The sequence below is a fragment of the Mytilus californianus genome, unplaced genomic scaffold (genome assembly GCF_021869535.1).
Source record: "Mytilus californianus isolate M0D057914Y unplaced genomic scaffold, xbMytCali1.0.p SCAF_8, whole genome shotgun sequence".
Classification (NCBI taxonomy): domain Eukaryota; kingdom Metazoa; phylum Mollusca; class Bivalvia; order Mytilida; family Mytilidae; genus Mytilus; species Mytilus californianus.
In genome coordinates, this window is record NW_026262734.1 from 23,756,155 (window position 1) to 23,773,055 (window position 16,901).

Sequence of the window (16,901 nt, forward strand, 5' to 3'; positions counted from 1 at the left end):
ATATTTAAATATTCTTAAGTTATACTCACTTTAAATTGTTGTACCTACCACATGTGTCACATACTCTATTTACAAAGTTTTTAAAATATTTTTGTGGATTGACTATTCATTTCATAACTAATTTGTACCTTTTCTCTGATGCAGCATATCCATAGTAAATGATAAAATGTCCAGTTGAGATACGATGACCCAATTTTAAAATTGTAAAATTCGGAATTTTGCAACAAAAACATCAGTTCAGCGATACAGGCCTAATTTATATGTATGATTATGTGTTTTGTGTCAACCCCTATAACAAATTAAGTTTTCAAAAATAACACTTCCGCCCGCCCTGAGCAAGCAAATATTATTTTTGTAATAAATGTACCCCCGTCGACCACAAGGTACACATATTATCACACTCGATGCAGTAGTAGAATCTTTATGTATACTCTAACTATGCATGGAATAATGTTCCTGTCAACCCTTCACATCAATTCACAGTAAACATTATGTTATTGTAAAATCTTACTGTCCTTGTTCAGAAGTGTTTGGCCTATTACGATACCCAATTGCAGAATGTATTCATATCTACAAACTAATCAACTGATAAAACAGCTTAGCGAATTGCTAGAGTAAATGTGTGTTAGTGTGGAGTGAGTGCATGGAAATAAAAATGATGCTTACCATCTAAGTCCAGTTAATTAATATCTGTGTCATGGAATTGAAATAAATTAATCACCTTCTGGATAAGCACTGTAATAATGTCACTCCTCTTATTGTTTAGCGCAAAGAACAGACCTCTTCGTATCTAGATGGAGGGGTTACTCAATATCATGTACAGTCTAGAATCAAGGACATAACATGATCCGGCTTGTCAAAAATTGCATCATTGAGGTTTACATCTTTTAACAACTTAGCCATATAGAAGTTTCAAAAATGGACTTATTACTCATTTTTAAGCGGCACATTAGACCAAAAAGTGTTTCCTATCTTAAATATCATTTTCACATAATAAGCAGGTTAAATCATACTTTTTAATGAATTTGAAGTTGATAGGTAGCAATCATGTCTGCATTTTATGCTTGCCCTTGGAATTGAGGACTGTTCCAATTTTGCTCTTTGTCATACGTGTGGATTGTTGAACATTAATTGATTAATGTTAAAGTTCCTTGTCTAGATTTGGCTTTACTGTATACCCTTTTTGGTTTGATCAGCTCTTCAAAAAAGAGGCAAAGGGTACCAAAGAGATATCCAACATTTTGTTTAACGTTTGTATTAATTTTCGGATCTTCAAATATTTTTGGCATAGGGCAACACTGAAGAATAAATAAAGGAACAAATCAGCAAAATGAGAAGCACAATAAGTTCCAATAGGAATGCAAAATGTTTGTTGAAAGGATGTAAGTAATTAGCCAATGTAATCAAAACTCCGGTGTCATTACTGTACGATATAGATGTACTCGCGGGGGAAAGGGGAGTGACCCATTATGCAATACCGGTACGTTCGAACCTGTGATAGAGGTAAACTGGCTTTTTGCATCAAAGTCCATTTTAAAATACTTTCTACAATTAATTAAACAGTAATGTTTGTGTAAATAAGCTTAAGGACATACACCATTGAATAGTCAATATAAAATTCATCAATTGCACAAGTGCAACACGTTAACTGTTGTCCTTGACACAGATAGAAATGGAATGAGTTTGATGGGTATGAAGTTAATTGCGGGCAATACGGCTTCTACCACCAATTAAAACTTACCATCAGGAAATAGCCAGCAGTGCTCAAGGTAGCATTAAAACACCAATCAATCAAATTACCTTAAAATTAAGTACAATGTGTTATGATTATTTGGAAACCACTTGACTAAATCTACTAAATGAAAATACAATAAAAATTCAGGTCAAGTCCCAGTTTGATGGCTTTCTTTTCAGAATTATGCCTTTCGTTACCATAAAAATTGATATTTCTTTGGTTTAAGGGCGGTACCTCTTAACCAAATCTTTTGAAATTTGAACACAATGTCTTAGATCATAAAAGTACTGATTAAGTTCAGTATAATGATTTTGACAATTAAATTATTCACCTTACTTACCTTAAAACTAATATTTGTTTTTGGTGTCAATGTGTTAATAAAAGTATTTTTTTATGCCCCCGTCGCAGCGAAGGGGGCATTTAGTGTTACCCTTATACACAATGTTCATTATCACAAAACACAGGTCAAAATTGAATTTGTGTGGCGACACTTTTACCATTCTAGATTCATGTCCCTTTATTAGTTTATATGCAAGCGAGTGCATCATATGTGTCCCATGGACACACTCTCCAAATATTCATATGTTAAGGTAGTGTGGGAGGCTTCCCCAATCTTGGATTGTTAATCAGAAAACAATAGGTATAGAATTTTAATCAAGTAAGCAATCTTCAATGCAGTAATGCAATTTACTTATAAGAATTTTCGTTTTAATGAACAATTGTATGTGCTTTTATCTTATAATTACTAAAAATTTTACAAAAGTGGAATATTTTTTATTGATTTCAAATTGTGTTACCCTATTGTTTCAGAAATTGTATAATCTATGAAGGAATCTACAGGATTGTTTTCTATTTCATGTTTGATCTGATTAATATATACAAAATGTGTCATTTTTTACAACCCATACCTTGAAAATAGCTCGTTAACCTATCATGTTTATAATATTTTTTGAAAAAGTCGAAAACAAACTGCCAATGCCATGGCAAAAATGATAAACGACTGAAAAGACAAACAATAGTACAAAAAGCACAACACTGAGCAACACAAACACCACTAAAAACCAGGGGAGGTCTCATGTGCTCAGAAATGGTAAGCAGATCCATCATGTTGCTCATGTAAGTACCAAATCAGTGATAAGTCTAATTGAACATTCTATATTTTCACAAAGTATGAAAAAAAACTATCAGTTTATCGTTTCAAATCCCATAGCGCCTTAAAACCGAGTTATGAAATATGAAATGCAGGTCAGGTTCAATTCGAATTTTCATTTCTCATTTCTTATTTTCAGACCAGGGTTATATGGGTTCCTAGAACACCAAATTCTAATATCAGATGACCTAAAATTGTTATTCAATTTGACTTAATATTTAGTATTTTTTTCATTAATAATGTTCTTAAAAATTGATTGAAATGGAATCATCTTTTATGACAATTGTTTTTGTGAAGCAGTTTGAGGAAATCTGGCTAAATACTTTCTTCTGTATAATGTTAGTGCAGTGTTTGTTGTCCATAAATGTACACAACAACACACTCAATGGACAGTAACCAAACGTCAGTTGTAAATATAGCTCACAAATTCATACAGCCCTTCCCCATGTTTTATGAATATTGAAAAATCTGTGTATTGTTAGTCTATGAGAAACTGAAAACTCATGATATTGCCATCATGTAAGTAATAAAAAGATGCTGTTAAAGTTAAACTAAAATGTAGCCAGTGACTTCAGATGAATTGCATTCACAATATGCATTTTCCAATTTGATATGGAAAAGTCTCTGTGTTGTTAAGGGGAACCAAAAGTAAATCATTTGAATCAATAATTATACATGGAATGCACAATGCAATATTGTAGGATGATTTGCACATGTTTTATTGAAATCTACATGTGCTTTAGGAGAAATTGTAGATAAAGATGCTTTCCACTTTTTGAAAATATGCCAAAGTCCCATGGAAACCCCAAATAACACTTGACAACTCGGTTTAAGGAGAAGATGCAGACAAACCTGCCTTTTTGTACACAGCAATGTCTATGTTTTACTATGGGAATCATAATGAGTAGTTCAAAACAAAACATAAAATAGGTGATCAATATCACTAGATACATGATATTAAGATTCTCCATAAGTTATGATATATAAACAAGTATGCAAATCTGTACCAAACGGATTGATCATCTAGAACATACGCTATATCACTGTCACATGTGAAGATATTCATGAGTTACTTCTGGGCATGAAGATATGTTATTACAAACACACTAGAGACTGTACATAAAATTTTAATCTTGTATTTTTTAACATATTGCAAATTGACACAAGCAGATTATTTCTGCTAATATATTCCTATTGTCTTTAATCCTCTTATTAGGTCTATATGTACATGTGTCACGGTATATTCCAAGACAGATATGTCAAAGAAGTACAATAGTTCTTTCTAACGAAAAATAAATAAATAAACGTCCACTGCACATCTTTGGCCAGTTCTGCATTCCAAAGTCAGATTAAAATAAACCTTTCATTTCCTTTCTTTCTTCCTTAACATTTGACCTGAACCTGAAAAGGCTTCAAAATCTTTTTCCTCCTCCTGCAGAAAAGAAAAGTTACAAAAATGAACTGGATGGCTTAGATCAAATGCATACAAGTACCATTAAAACGTTTAATCCCGCTGCAAATGTTTGCACCTGTCCTAAGTCAGGAATCTGATTACAGTAGTTGTCGTCTGTTTATGTAGTTCATACATGTTTCTCGTTTCTCGTTTTTATATAGATTAGACTGTTGGTTTTTCCATTTGAATGGTTTTACACTAGTAATTTTTTGGGGCCCTTTATATTTTGCTGTTCGGTGTGAGCCAATGATCCGTGTTGAAGGCTGTACCTTGACCTATAATGGTATACTTTTATAAATTGTAACTTGGATGGAGAGTTGTCTCATTGGCACTCATACCACATCTTCCTATATCTAGGTATATATATTTAATGAAATATAAATACAATAAGTTGTGTAATTTAGTAACTGTTTTTAGTATATTGTTTTTTCATAAATCAAGCTGTTGCTTTTCTCATGTGAACTTTTCACATTTTGTCATGATTGGGCCTCTTATATCTTACCATACAGAATAGGTTTTGCTTATTATATAGTCTTGTAGAAGGCTGTACAGTGACCTATAGTTGCTTACATTTAAGGCAATTGGTCTCCCGATGATAACTACCTCATAGGCAATCATACCACATCTTATTTTTAAAGTAATTATAATATATACACAAAGCATTAGGCTTTAGAGGTAAATGGAGTACTAACATAAAGTGAAACTGATGCATATACCATCCAATGATATAAAAAAGAATTAATAGAAAATATTTAAAGGTAACTGATTAAAATTCATCCAATGGCCATTTTTTTAAATCTTACATCACCAGTACTAAACCTATACAATTTATGAAATTTCAAATATATGCACAAATAAAACAGTTATACACTTAACTTATAGTTTCAAGCCATTTTTAAAAGAAACTTTGAAATTGCATGTACCATAAATACTTTAACAGTAACCATTAAAGTATAATCATAGCCTTTATTCCTATAATGGTATATGAATAAAAAATATGTGAGGTTATGGTATATGAATGAAAAATATGTGAGGAAAATAAATGTGTCAATGAGAATTTGAACCAACAACCAAGATGATGTTAAAAGTGAATCACTTTACCTCATTATTATCTGTGATATTCCTTCGAGTTCTGATAAATGTTATGGTACCTTTCTTATGTTTATAATTTGGGACTCCTCTGAAATTCAAATAAAATTGATGTAAATGCAAAAACCTTATTATTTTAAGTTCAGCAAGTATCTATAGCTTTCTGATATTGATAATCTTTTAAATTTTGGGGTTTATTCTGTATATTCCAACATTTTTGAATTTCATGAAATATTAAGGAAATTATGTTTGGGTTACTAGAATACCTGTATGTAAAGGCATTAGAATTGTGAATCTTGTAAACATGATGCTAGATCATGTTGTAACATATTTTACATTAAACGAAGGTAAATCTAGGTCAAACATGCGGAAATTAAAGAGTAGGAATATATATTATTACAAAATTTCATAAATTTAAAGCATACTTGGTAATTGACACACACTTTATGCACAACATAAATTAAATAGCGCAATATATAATAACAGAATATTTACATAAACAGGAAATAATTTCAGATGAAAATATTTAAAGAGAAGAAAATTGGATATGAAATGAAAATGATCAATATTTATACAGCACATATGGTCATTGGAACACATCAAAAAGTTCAGAGAGTTCTTAAATTACACAGCCGAAATTAAGCAACTCATGCAAGCATACTTCCATATGACACTGGATTGATGAGCCTTTATGAAGTGTTTCTTGTGTGACCTGGGCAGATAACCTTATACAAATTGTTGTTGTGCGACACAGGCTGATAGGCCTTTAACAGGGCCTCTAGCAATCCCTATTGAGTCCCACTTCTGGTCGTATATGTTTATTTAAGAAATAATTCATGGCAGCTATAGATTTGTTTTCATTTAACCATGGGTTGGGCATTTATATTCGCTTTTTTTATCCCGAGCGACATCGAGGGCTAAAATACGAATATAAATGCCCAATCCATGGTTAAATGAAAACAAATCAACGGCTGCCATGAATTATTTCGATTCTAATAGGACAAATTTGGTAATTTTGTTAACCGTGAAAAGCCTATACACACGATACTGTTTTGGCTGTTCTGTTTTACACCCATATGATAATATTAGTAATATTATATTATTCAATAATAAATTTTTAAAAAATCACATTTTTAACCTAAATATGTTCTTTAAATGTAATTTTTAAGCTTTAAAACGCCCGGTGTTTACATTTGAAGCCAGAAGCATACATATGACGTCACCTTGTTTAGTTGCCATACAAAGACGATAACATCATTTCGCAGAATTTTTGTTTTATGGAATTTTAGACCATAAATAAATTGAAATGGACTGATTTGTTTATTTTGCTTTAGAATAGAGATAATTATATTGTATCTGAATCTTGGCCTACGTAAACTGTGGGTTTTGATGTCGCAAATTGAGAATACCTGGTAGTATAAATAAGTTGGGCGAAACACAGAACAGCCAGTTTTGTGTATTTATGCGCCTGCGCTTAAAGTAGATATACTGTGATTATACTGGTTGACAATATATAGGTTGTCATATTAGAATTATAAACAATTTTTTCAAGTATTTGGACCGTGTATATTATTAGATTTTTTATAAAAAAAATATTTTAATATGAGATAAACTTGATAATGATGTCACACTGTGGATTCATTATTGTTCGTAGGATATCAATTTTTCATGGATTTCATGGGAATAGGTTAACCACAAATTCAAATGTTTAACAAAGTAAAAATTTTCTACTGGCGCTTGTATGCTGAATTTGGCAAAACCACGATATAAAATATCCATGAAATAATAAAGAAAAGAGAAAAATGATCTAAAAAATTTAAGAATAAAGAAATGAAGAAACCCCCCATCCAGACCATCATTAATACATGGCATTTTTCATTTCATCCAGGCTAACATCCCTTGACCAATATCAGACAGCCTGCTAAGGCAGATATATAAAAGGCCTTCTATCAATCTGCATTAAATACTTTGATTTCAAAAACATCAGGTTTTACTAACCTTTTATGTGGAACTGAGTTTTTAGCTTCTGGGGCAGCATCCAGACCTTTCTTTTTTCCATCTAACCTATTACCAGAACCACTAAATGCCTGCAATTAAATATTGAACAAAGAGTTTTATAAAGCCATGTAAGAGGTAAATTATAAAGTTGGAGGAGGCTGGAAATTAATCCATATTCAATTTTAATGAATCCATATTTATATGTATAGAATAATACAGAATACATAAGTTTTTAATTCCAAATGTTTTCAATACAAGGATTACATATTATACATATATGAGTCATATATTGCTTTGACTCTTGAAGATTTTCAATGAAATATGTATAATGATGATAATGAATATTTTAAGAACAGAGTTCCAATGTCACTTGCGTTGCAAATATTTTATCTATCCAAGGTACAAGGGCAATAACTTATGTTTTTTTTTAAACTTTTTATTAATATCTTAAGAGAAATAAAGGCTTCAGAGCAAATGCAGTGTGATTTCCATTATAATTTATATTTCCAAGGGGCATAACTCTTTAAAAATATTTGATCAGAACTTATTTACGAAAGTGTCAAAGACATTGCTGATACAAACCTATGATATAAGTTTCGTAAAATTCTGGCAAGAATTGAACACATGAGAGCGATAACATTGTAATTTTCCATATAATCAATTTTTTCAAGGGCATAACTATTTTAAAAATAATTGATCGGCACTGATTTTTGAACTCTTCAAGTACATTGATGATATAAACCTAAAATATAAATTTCATAAAAATCTGGCAAGAATTGTACACATTAGAGCACTCATAAGGCAATTTTCCATAAAATTAATATTCCCAAGGGGCATTACTCTTTTAAAAATTATTGATCGACACTGAGTTTCAAATACGTCCAAGACATTGATTATATAAACCTATGATTTAAGTTTCATAAAATTCTGGCAAGAATTGTACATATGAGAGGGCTAACAATGCAAATCTCCATATAATTAATGTTTCCAAGGGGCACAACTCTTTTAAAAATAATTGATCCGCACTGATTTTCAAACTCGTCCAAGACATTGCTGATATAAACCTATGCTACAAGTTTCATAAAAATCTGGCAAGAATTGAACACATGAAAGTGCTTACGATGCAATTTTCCATAAAATTTATGTTTCCAAGGGGCATAACTCTTTTATAAATTATTGATCAGCAATGATTCTCAAATTGGCCAAGACATTGCTGAATTAAACCTATAATATAAGTTTCATAAAAATCTGGCAAGAATTGTACAGGTGAGAGCGCTAACAAGACTGGACGGACGTACAGATGCCCGGTATTTCCATGTACGGGGGACAAAAATTTACTTCTTAAAACTTTAAGAAAGAAAGACAAAAAAGGTTTTGAAAACCTAAGAAAATAACTATGTTATATTTTAAACATACTGCAAAAAGTCTTTTTATTCATATAATTCAACTAAATAATTACACTCTATATTTTCATCTCATTTATTTGGTACCTACTGTAAATGTCTTATCCAGATATTCAGACATGTCTAATGGATTCTGAAAAAAACAGAGAAAAAATATTTACTGAAATATATATAAATTTCTCAATCAAGAAATGTCATTATTAGTGTACCGTAATGAAATCTGATCATATTTCATACAAGATCGTTATTTCAGCTGGAAACATACTACCCAAAAAAACTGATTGATTTAAAGCAGCAACTGTTTAATCCCAAGTGACACCTATTATATGCTAGCTAGTTTCATTTGGTTCAAATTTTTACATTCTAAAAGAGGACATATCTCCTTAACCTAGCATATTATTCTGACTGTGTTGATAGTCTTTCATTTTAAACCTGAATGGTGCTTGTGTAATGGAGAAGCAGCAAATACAGATTTAATAGTCTTTGGTTTGACTTCCACCAATCAGGAGAATGAACTCCACGTATAAATCAGGTTTGCAATCTTGTATGCTGGCTTAATTTTTGCATACTATTAAGTGACAAATAATTATCATCTGCTCCCTTAATTTTTTTCTGTAAAATAAAAATATGTAAATAAATTTCATATATGAAAATATTTGTTTGCATAATACATAAAAGTGCAACATATTTATATATTATCAATGATTTTTCAAGTGAGGGTGTTTCTCTGCTATAATCTCATAGGGCGAAAGCCTTGTGATGAGATGTAGTCCAGAAATATCATCAAGTTGAGAAGACCAATTGTAACTTGTATATTGCTGTTTACCTAGGAAACGTAAATGATCTAGGCAAATGACGTCATGCATTTTCATGTGGTTTCTACATGACTTTTCAGAACTTCTTTGTACACAATTTCAACCATATTTTTTTTGTTCATCAGGAGGCCAATTTTTATGTAAACAACTGTTACAATAGCAAGAGATTAAACCTCCTCACAGGAGACTTTTATATACTGACTTTGACTAAAGTTTCCTAATGTTTGAGCATAATATTACCATAGTATTGCTATAAGATATAATAACATGCAGTCTGTAACTGGATTTTTATCAGCATTCAATATCATGAGAAAACAACAAAATCAGGTACATGCACATTAAAAAACTCTTTGATCTAGTAAGCTAGAATAATAAGCATAAATGCCATGTGTGTAAATCAGTATTCAAAAGTATGAAAATCTGACAATGTTATATGGCAAAATTTAGTAAAATACTCTCCAGAATTCATCTTTTTAAACACGTCTATAATATCAACATGACCAACATGACCAAACTATCTAAAACTTACAAGAAAAAAAAAAAAAAAGCAAATTTGAATCTAAAAAAATATTGTTGGTCACATTTTTATTTTATAATGCAAAATAATTATTTCTCATGATAAAATATTCAAAGGTAAATTCTTTATTCAATAAAGGAATTAATTATAAAAGCTTGACTGTGATCTTACCACCCATAACATGTGTTTGAATTTGAGACAAGTCACTATTTACCACCAAGAATAAGTATGATATAAACAAATATTTCAATATATTAAAGTTATAACTTACAATAAAATGTAATATATCTATCACAAACAAAGCTGTGTAAACTGATATCAATGTTTATTTCAGCACTAAATATAACATCAATGAAGAAAGTGTCTAACAAGCTGATGTTATGATTTAATGAAAATTTACTTTTAGGAATCTAATGATTTAGTGAATGTTGTATGTAAATAAAATGTATTGTTTCAATGATCAGGCCACTCTGAAGATATGGTTTGTATATTGCTGCCAACATCTTGAAATGAGGCAGCAAATTCATTTGTTTTTCAATCAGCAAAAAAAATAAAAATATACTGCTAATGTGCAGAGCGAATATTTTAGGATAACATTTGCAAATAAATGTGTATTGTTTTACTTGGTTAGTTGGAAATAGTAAACAAACGATGTTCATTTCAAGCCTTAACTTCTCAGAAAAAAAGTTAATGTTTATACTAAAACATTCTGAGCACAATGTGAAACTCAGATCAAAAGGTTGTTTGCAATTTATGATTGATATTTCATAACAAAATCTTTATTTTATTATGTTGAAATTATCAGAAAACCCATACCTTTATCAGAAAATGTGCAGTTCACATTCCCCCTTTTATTCATTTGAAAATGAATAAATGGAAAAGGGGGTATACATTAATGAGACAGCAGTGTAAAGATACAAAACAACCAAAAGACCATGGAGCTTCATGTTTTAATTCAAAAACATGAAAAAAATAAATATCTTTCTATGCAGGAATTCCCGCAAGTCTCAAAACATTGTAACAGAATCTTTATTTAACATACTATTCTTCCTAGAATAAAATGTCTCACTGAAGATTCCGAAAACCTACTAAACCTTTAACAGAATGCTTAATAGAGTTACTATCCACTGGCTAATGAGTGGCAATATTTCAAGCAGGGTGAATTGGTAATTAAATTATATAAGTTTTAACCTCAACGCATGTCTTTTTCAGGCAATTAACTATGAGTCAGTATGACAGCATAAGTTTGTATATGAAGTCTTAAAAAAAACAATGAAATCACAATCACACTAAGCTACAGGTGAAAATATGATTACAAATTTTCTTTACCTGCAAGGCATGGTGCTGAAATTAACATTAAAAAATCTAATGAAAACTTTATTCACAACTTTAAGCCTCAGAATACAAATGTTGAAAAATACATTTTGAACTTTTAATTTTTCAAATAAAAAGTTTTTTGATCTGTCTGGTTTTTTTTAATCAATTTAATCAATTCCAGAAAAAATATATTTGACTAAATATTTAATTATTTCACTACTAAAGTTTATTCAATAGTTATCTCCCCGTTGTAAAGATTAAATATTGTATTCTTAAAATTTTTTACTAAATGTAAAGGAACAAAATAGGCTTAATGTGGGTATATAATATAACTACAAAATTTGGTTAAAGAGAGAAAAATAAAGTATTTGTTCAGAATAGTTTTCACATTTTCAGCTAAATTGTAAATTGTAATGTGTTTTCAAAAGCTCTGGACACTCCAGCTTCCTCTACCAATAAAAAACTTACTGCCACGAAATAGCACAATAGTGCTGAAAGTGGCATTAAACACCAATCAATTACTCAATCAATCAAAAGCTTTATTAATTATATGTGTGCTTTTTCAAGGTTTATCATTGATCGACTAAGTTTTGGTTATAAAGAAGGATTCGTGACTCTCTTTATGCTGTTATTAAATGACGTGCAATAAAAATGATCAAACAAAATCAAATTTGTAATTAATATAAAGGGCAAATCCAGCACTTTTGCTCGGTGTCATACCAAAAGAGACAGTTGTCAGTATAAACTGAAGAAAAATCTTAATGTTTTTTATATCAATGATTGAAAAGCATATGTTTTCATATTAAAATGTCATTTTCATTTGCAAGTTAAGGAAAATCCTTTGTTTTAAACAAATTAAATCAGTGACTGAATTTTTCCACAACATTTTACAATATTACATAATGTAAGTTATCTTTCCCTGAATTTTACCAACAGAAAAGAAATAAGTATATAATAAGTCTTAATACCATGTATTTTGTTTTTATTATAATGGGTCTTTCATTGTCTTTTTCTTACACTGTGATATTTTGGAAATAAAAAAGAGATTGTTTTGCCCAAATAAAGTGGAAAAAAATTATGTATGGAGGGGGGGGGGAGGGAATATGTAACTTCATACACCTTTGTTAAGTCTAGACAGACAGGAGTTATTTGTGCCATGTATGTAAACTGAAAATCGAAAACCTTTAATTCCTCTTAGTCTGATTAAAATCCAGATCATGTGCCCATGCTTTGCTTAAATGTATCTGACAACACATTGTCCTACTTTCTGATCTGATAAATTCTAAATCAACCAATGAACTTTCTGATTCAAAAGTTTTGAAAGTGTGTATCATTACAACAATACCTGAGGATCCAGAAAAGTACTTTAAAAAGTAGAATGGAGTGTTTTCAGATCAGTGTAAGCAAAGCTTGGGAACAGGATCTGTATTCTAATCAGATTGTAATTCTACTGCTATTCAAATAAATGCTTTTATAAAGTAAAATTGATAGTAAATTTATAGATTTTCTTCATATTTGAAACTTTTGAAAAGCTGTGGGTCATATCATAACCCATGAAAACACAAACATTCTAAATTTATCAGGCACAGGATATCATTCTCATAATAAATAACTAGTTTTCTGTCAGCGAGGGTCATGATGGCCTGGATAAAAAAAAAGTCCATTATATATATAAAATATTCTTCATTTATATCAGATCCCATGTTAACCCCTCGACATATATTAGACACTCAAACACTGCTGTCAGGCTAATATGGGCATTGGAGATTGAAATGCAATTTGCCTATAAAAAGCATTTGATAATATCTATGTCATACATACATCCATATCTACATCCTCATCATGTTTTTTCTCTGGTCTTTTTGGTTCTTGATAACCAACTGGAGGTGCAAAATCAACCTGAAAAGACATTGGTACAACAAATCTATGATGAAATAAACACCAATGGTTAAGTTTTTTTTTATAGATATATATATTATTTTACCGTGTTATTTGAACAGTATTCATCTTCGATTTTCTTGTTCCTATTGAGCAATTAACCAATATACTGTATTCCAAATTGTGCTATCTTGATGGTTGTATGTTTTTTGTACATTGAAATCTAGCCTATTGTCAGTTGATTTGGTCTTGTATTTCCCCTATGAACTTCAACACGGCGAACAATTTATGCATAAATACATGGGAAATAAAAATTACGAATGATGCATGAAATAACCCTTCACCATGCTGCTTGACTCTGACAACTATTGAAATTTCTACAGCACATTTTATTTCTGCCATTTTTCAATTTCAAAGCAAGATTATTGTATTATTGTATTGTTTAAAACAAGATTAACAATGACATACAGTCTTCTTAAAAGTAAATGATTGATGCATAACAAACCATCAAAAGTTAAGTCAACTTTTATTTTGCAATGTGCTATCATCAAAATATCTTATCCCCCATTTTGAACAGTCTAGGATTAGGTCAATTTTTTGGCACATTGAAACAAAATCTTTGCTAAATACTATTTACTATTGCTACAAACACCATCAAGCAATCTGAAAAAGGGGTTAAAATTGTGTAATTTACTTCTTAATTATGTTAGCTGGCAGGTATTGCAGTTAGACTACAATCCACTGCTTAAGACCAATGGACTAAGAAATAATTTTCTACATGACATTGGATTGACCTTAACATTGAACTGATTTTTTTTTTGTATTGTTGAGTTGCCGTCTGATTCTTGTATACCCCACATTTCTTTCTATTTATATTGACAATGTTTTATGTTGTAGCCAATCAAATTGGTTGTGAAGACCAGTAACCATTAATTAAAAGATATACAAAAATTGATGCCCTCGAAATCAATATATTTTTAACCTATCTGGGTTTTATAATGTAGTTGATTAGGTTTACTTACATTCATATCACATTCTATTATAGATATAGCATCATCAGGTTTTGTTTCTAGTACACATAGTTCATACTCCTGGAATAAAACAGAACTTTAATCATGTGTTAATATAACTAGAGGCTCTAAAGAGCCTGTGTCACTCACCTTGGTCTATGTGCATATTCAACAAAGGACACTCTCCAACATTGTAGACGAGAAAAGAATTCATGACAAAAACCTCTGTGTTGTTGATCTTGTATTGCTGATTAATTATTCTGATTAGTTTCTCTCTACCTTCTTTAGTTTTTGCTCAAAACACAAAACAGGGTAAAAAAAAATCCTCATTTAAGGGCAATCATTCCAATTAAGAGTGATAGCTATATATAGTCTATAACTATATTGGCAAAATTTGACTTGTTAGTAGATCTAGCTTGCTGATAATTTTTGTGATTTAAAATGTCTATTTATCTATTATAATTTTTATCATATCAGGCAAAACGCCAAAAAAATGGTAAAAATCGTCATTTAAGGGCAATAACTCCAATAAGGAGTCGTTGGACGATTTCCTCCATAACTGTCTTAATTGTAGATCTTGTCTTGCTGGTCATTTTTGCTTATTTAAGTTTCTATCTATCTATTTTAATTTTCAAGATATAAGGCAAAATCACAAAAAAATGGGTAAAAATTGTCATCAAAGGGCAATAACTCTAAAAAGGAGTCGATTTCGATCATGTTGACTTATTTGTAGAACTTGTCTTGCTGATCATTTCTGCAATTTAAAGTTTCTCTCTACAGATCTATTATAGTTGTCAAGATAATAGGCAAAAATGAAAAAATATGGTAAAATTTGTCATTTAAGGGCAATAACTCCTATGAAAAGTCGTCTGACAGTTTTGACTTATATCCACAATTGGTAGAGCTCATCATTCTGTACATTAGTGCCCATGTCAGATTTTCTCTATTTATAACGGTTTTCAAAATACATTGTAATAGACAAAACTTGCATTTTACCCCTACATTTTATTTTTAGCCATGTCGGCCATCGGGGTCATCGGACACACCTTTTTTAACTAAATACACCAATGATGATTGTGGCCAAGTTTGGTTAAATTTCGCCCAGTAGTTTCAGAGGAGGAGATTTTTGTAAAAGTTAACAGACGACGACGGAGGACGGACTCCAAGTGATGAGAATAGTATTAAACAAATTCTGAATTTTCCAAGAATCATTCTATTTTATGTTCACCATACTTTTCCTCTCACAAAGTGTATGTCAGCTATTTTAAGATTATTGAAACCAGATGGACAAATCATCCCATACCACCTATACATACAATTGTGTATTTTTTTGTAATACCTACTTTCACTTTTCAACTTGTGATTATCACTTCCCAATTTTGTTGTCCTGATAAAAGTGCCTGAGGCATTGAAAACTGTTGGTATCATTACATTTTTGCAACATAACTAAAGGTTGTTGCTATAAGAGGTTTTACATTTTATGGGTTTTATAATAACAATCCTGTATACTTAAATTGAAGATGTACCAGCCATTTATTCACTCTTGTCGATGTTTTATTTTTAATTAGTGTAATACTTAATATATGAGCAATGACATTTTTTAAATCTCTGCAATGTTTTTACTATGATTGTTGGTTTATACCAGTATGTTTATTATGGCACCCCATTACATTTACTGTATGTGCAAAGATGATATCTTGTAGAAGACAAATGCGCAAGAGATATTCACATACAACCAATATCAAAAACTAAACCTTGAGCAGAGGTAAAAATTCAGAAATTTGAAATAAAGTATGCAAAATATGTACCCTTCTGGACCAGCATAAGCTTTTTACACTTAACCAAATGATTAATAATTATAGTTGATCCTTGCTTTAAAAAGTTGTTTCATAAAAACACAAATTTTGACTTACCCTTTCATTGTACTTGATGGATATTACATCTCCTTTTGTTAAACAGGCAAAACTTCTCAACATGTTCTCCAATCTGTTGCACAGTCAAGGACTTAATCAGAAAATATAAGTGATTAATTTTACTTGACCTCTAGATGGGTTTTTTCTTATGGTTTTATTAATCTATATTCCAAATTTCCTTTTATTCATTAAAGAATAACCTGTGTACCAAAATTATAAATAAAGTTTATTGAAAAAGATAGCATCAAATAATGGGAATATCTAATATAGTGTTGGTGTCAGTATGAAAGTGCTTGTTGGAAATGTATTCATATTATCATTTCCATTTTTGGAAAAAAAGTAGGCTAATAATTATTTTTACAGTTGCAATAAATCTTATATTTTGCTGCCATCAATCTATGAATAGGATGTTGCAAATTTCTAATTCTTTACTGACTGCTTAAGCTTCACCAGTAAACACAATTTTCAACCATCTATTCTATAACAAATTCTTTGGCAAATGCTGAATAAAATATGTTACAGTTATGTCATAACTACAGCAATCAATTAGGTTACTGAATAAGGCAAACATTAAACTAACTTTAAGTATGGGATACAGACATCAGAGGGGAAGGTCTGAGCAC

At 30.5% G+C, this 16,901-nt stretch overlaps 1 protein-coding gene across 8 annotated transcripts in view; it reads right to left on the reverse strand.

Annotated features, from left to right (window-relative positions):
* Nucleotides 1-16,901, reverse strand: part of LOC127711442 (ubiquitin recognition factor in ER-associated degradation protein 1-like) — a 410,122-nt gene that overhangs the window by 384,457 nt on the left and 8,764 nt on the right. Inside the window, exons 6-13 of one of the 8 annotated variants that reach the window (XM_052217513.1) lie at nucleotides 16,279-16,351; nucleotides 14,378-14,446; nucleotides 13,299-13,376; nucleotides 11,490-11,504; nucleotides 8,920-8,961; nucleotides 7,426-7,514; nucleotides 5,440-5,518; nucleotides 3,997-4,317 (exon numbers count right to left, since the gene is read on the reverse strand). The exons of 3 other annotated variants lie outside the window; for them this stretch is intronic. In XM_052217513.1, the coding sequence (XP_052073473.1) occupies nucleotides 4,249-4,317; nucleotides 5,440-5,518; nucleotides 7,426-7,514; nucleotides 8,920-8,961; nucleotides 11,490-11,504; nucleotides 13,299-13,376; nucleotides 14,378-14,446; nucleotides 16,279-16,351 (514 nt within the window). In that variant the 3' untranslated portion in view covers nucleotides 3,997-4,248. Of the gene's footprint in view, nucleotides 1-3,996; nucleotides 4,318-5,439; nucleotides 5,519-7,425; nucleotides 7,515-8,919; nucleotides 8,962-11,489; nucleotides 11,505-13,298; nucleotides 13,377-14,377; nucleotides 14,447-16,278; nucleotides 16,352-16,901 lie in introns of those variants that run through there. 4 more of the 8 variants (XM_052217515.1, XM_052217516.1, XM_052217494.1 and 1 more) reach the window with 4 other exon arrangements.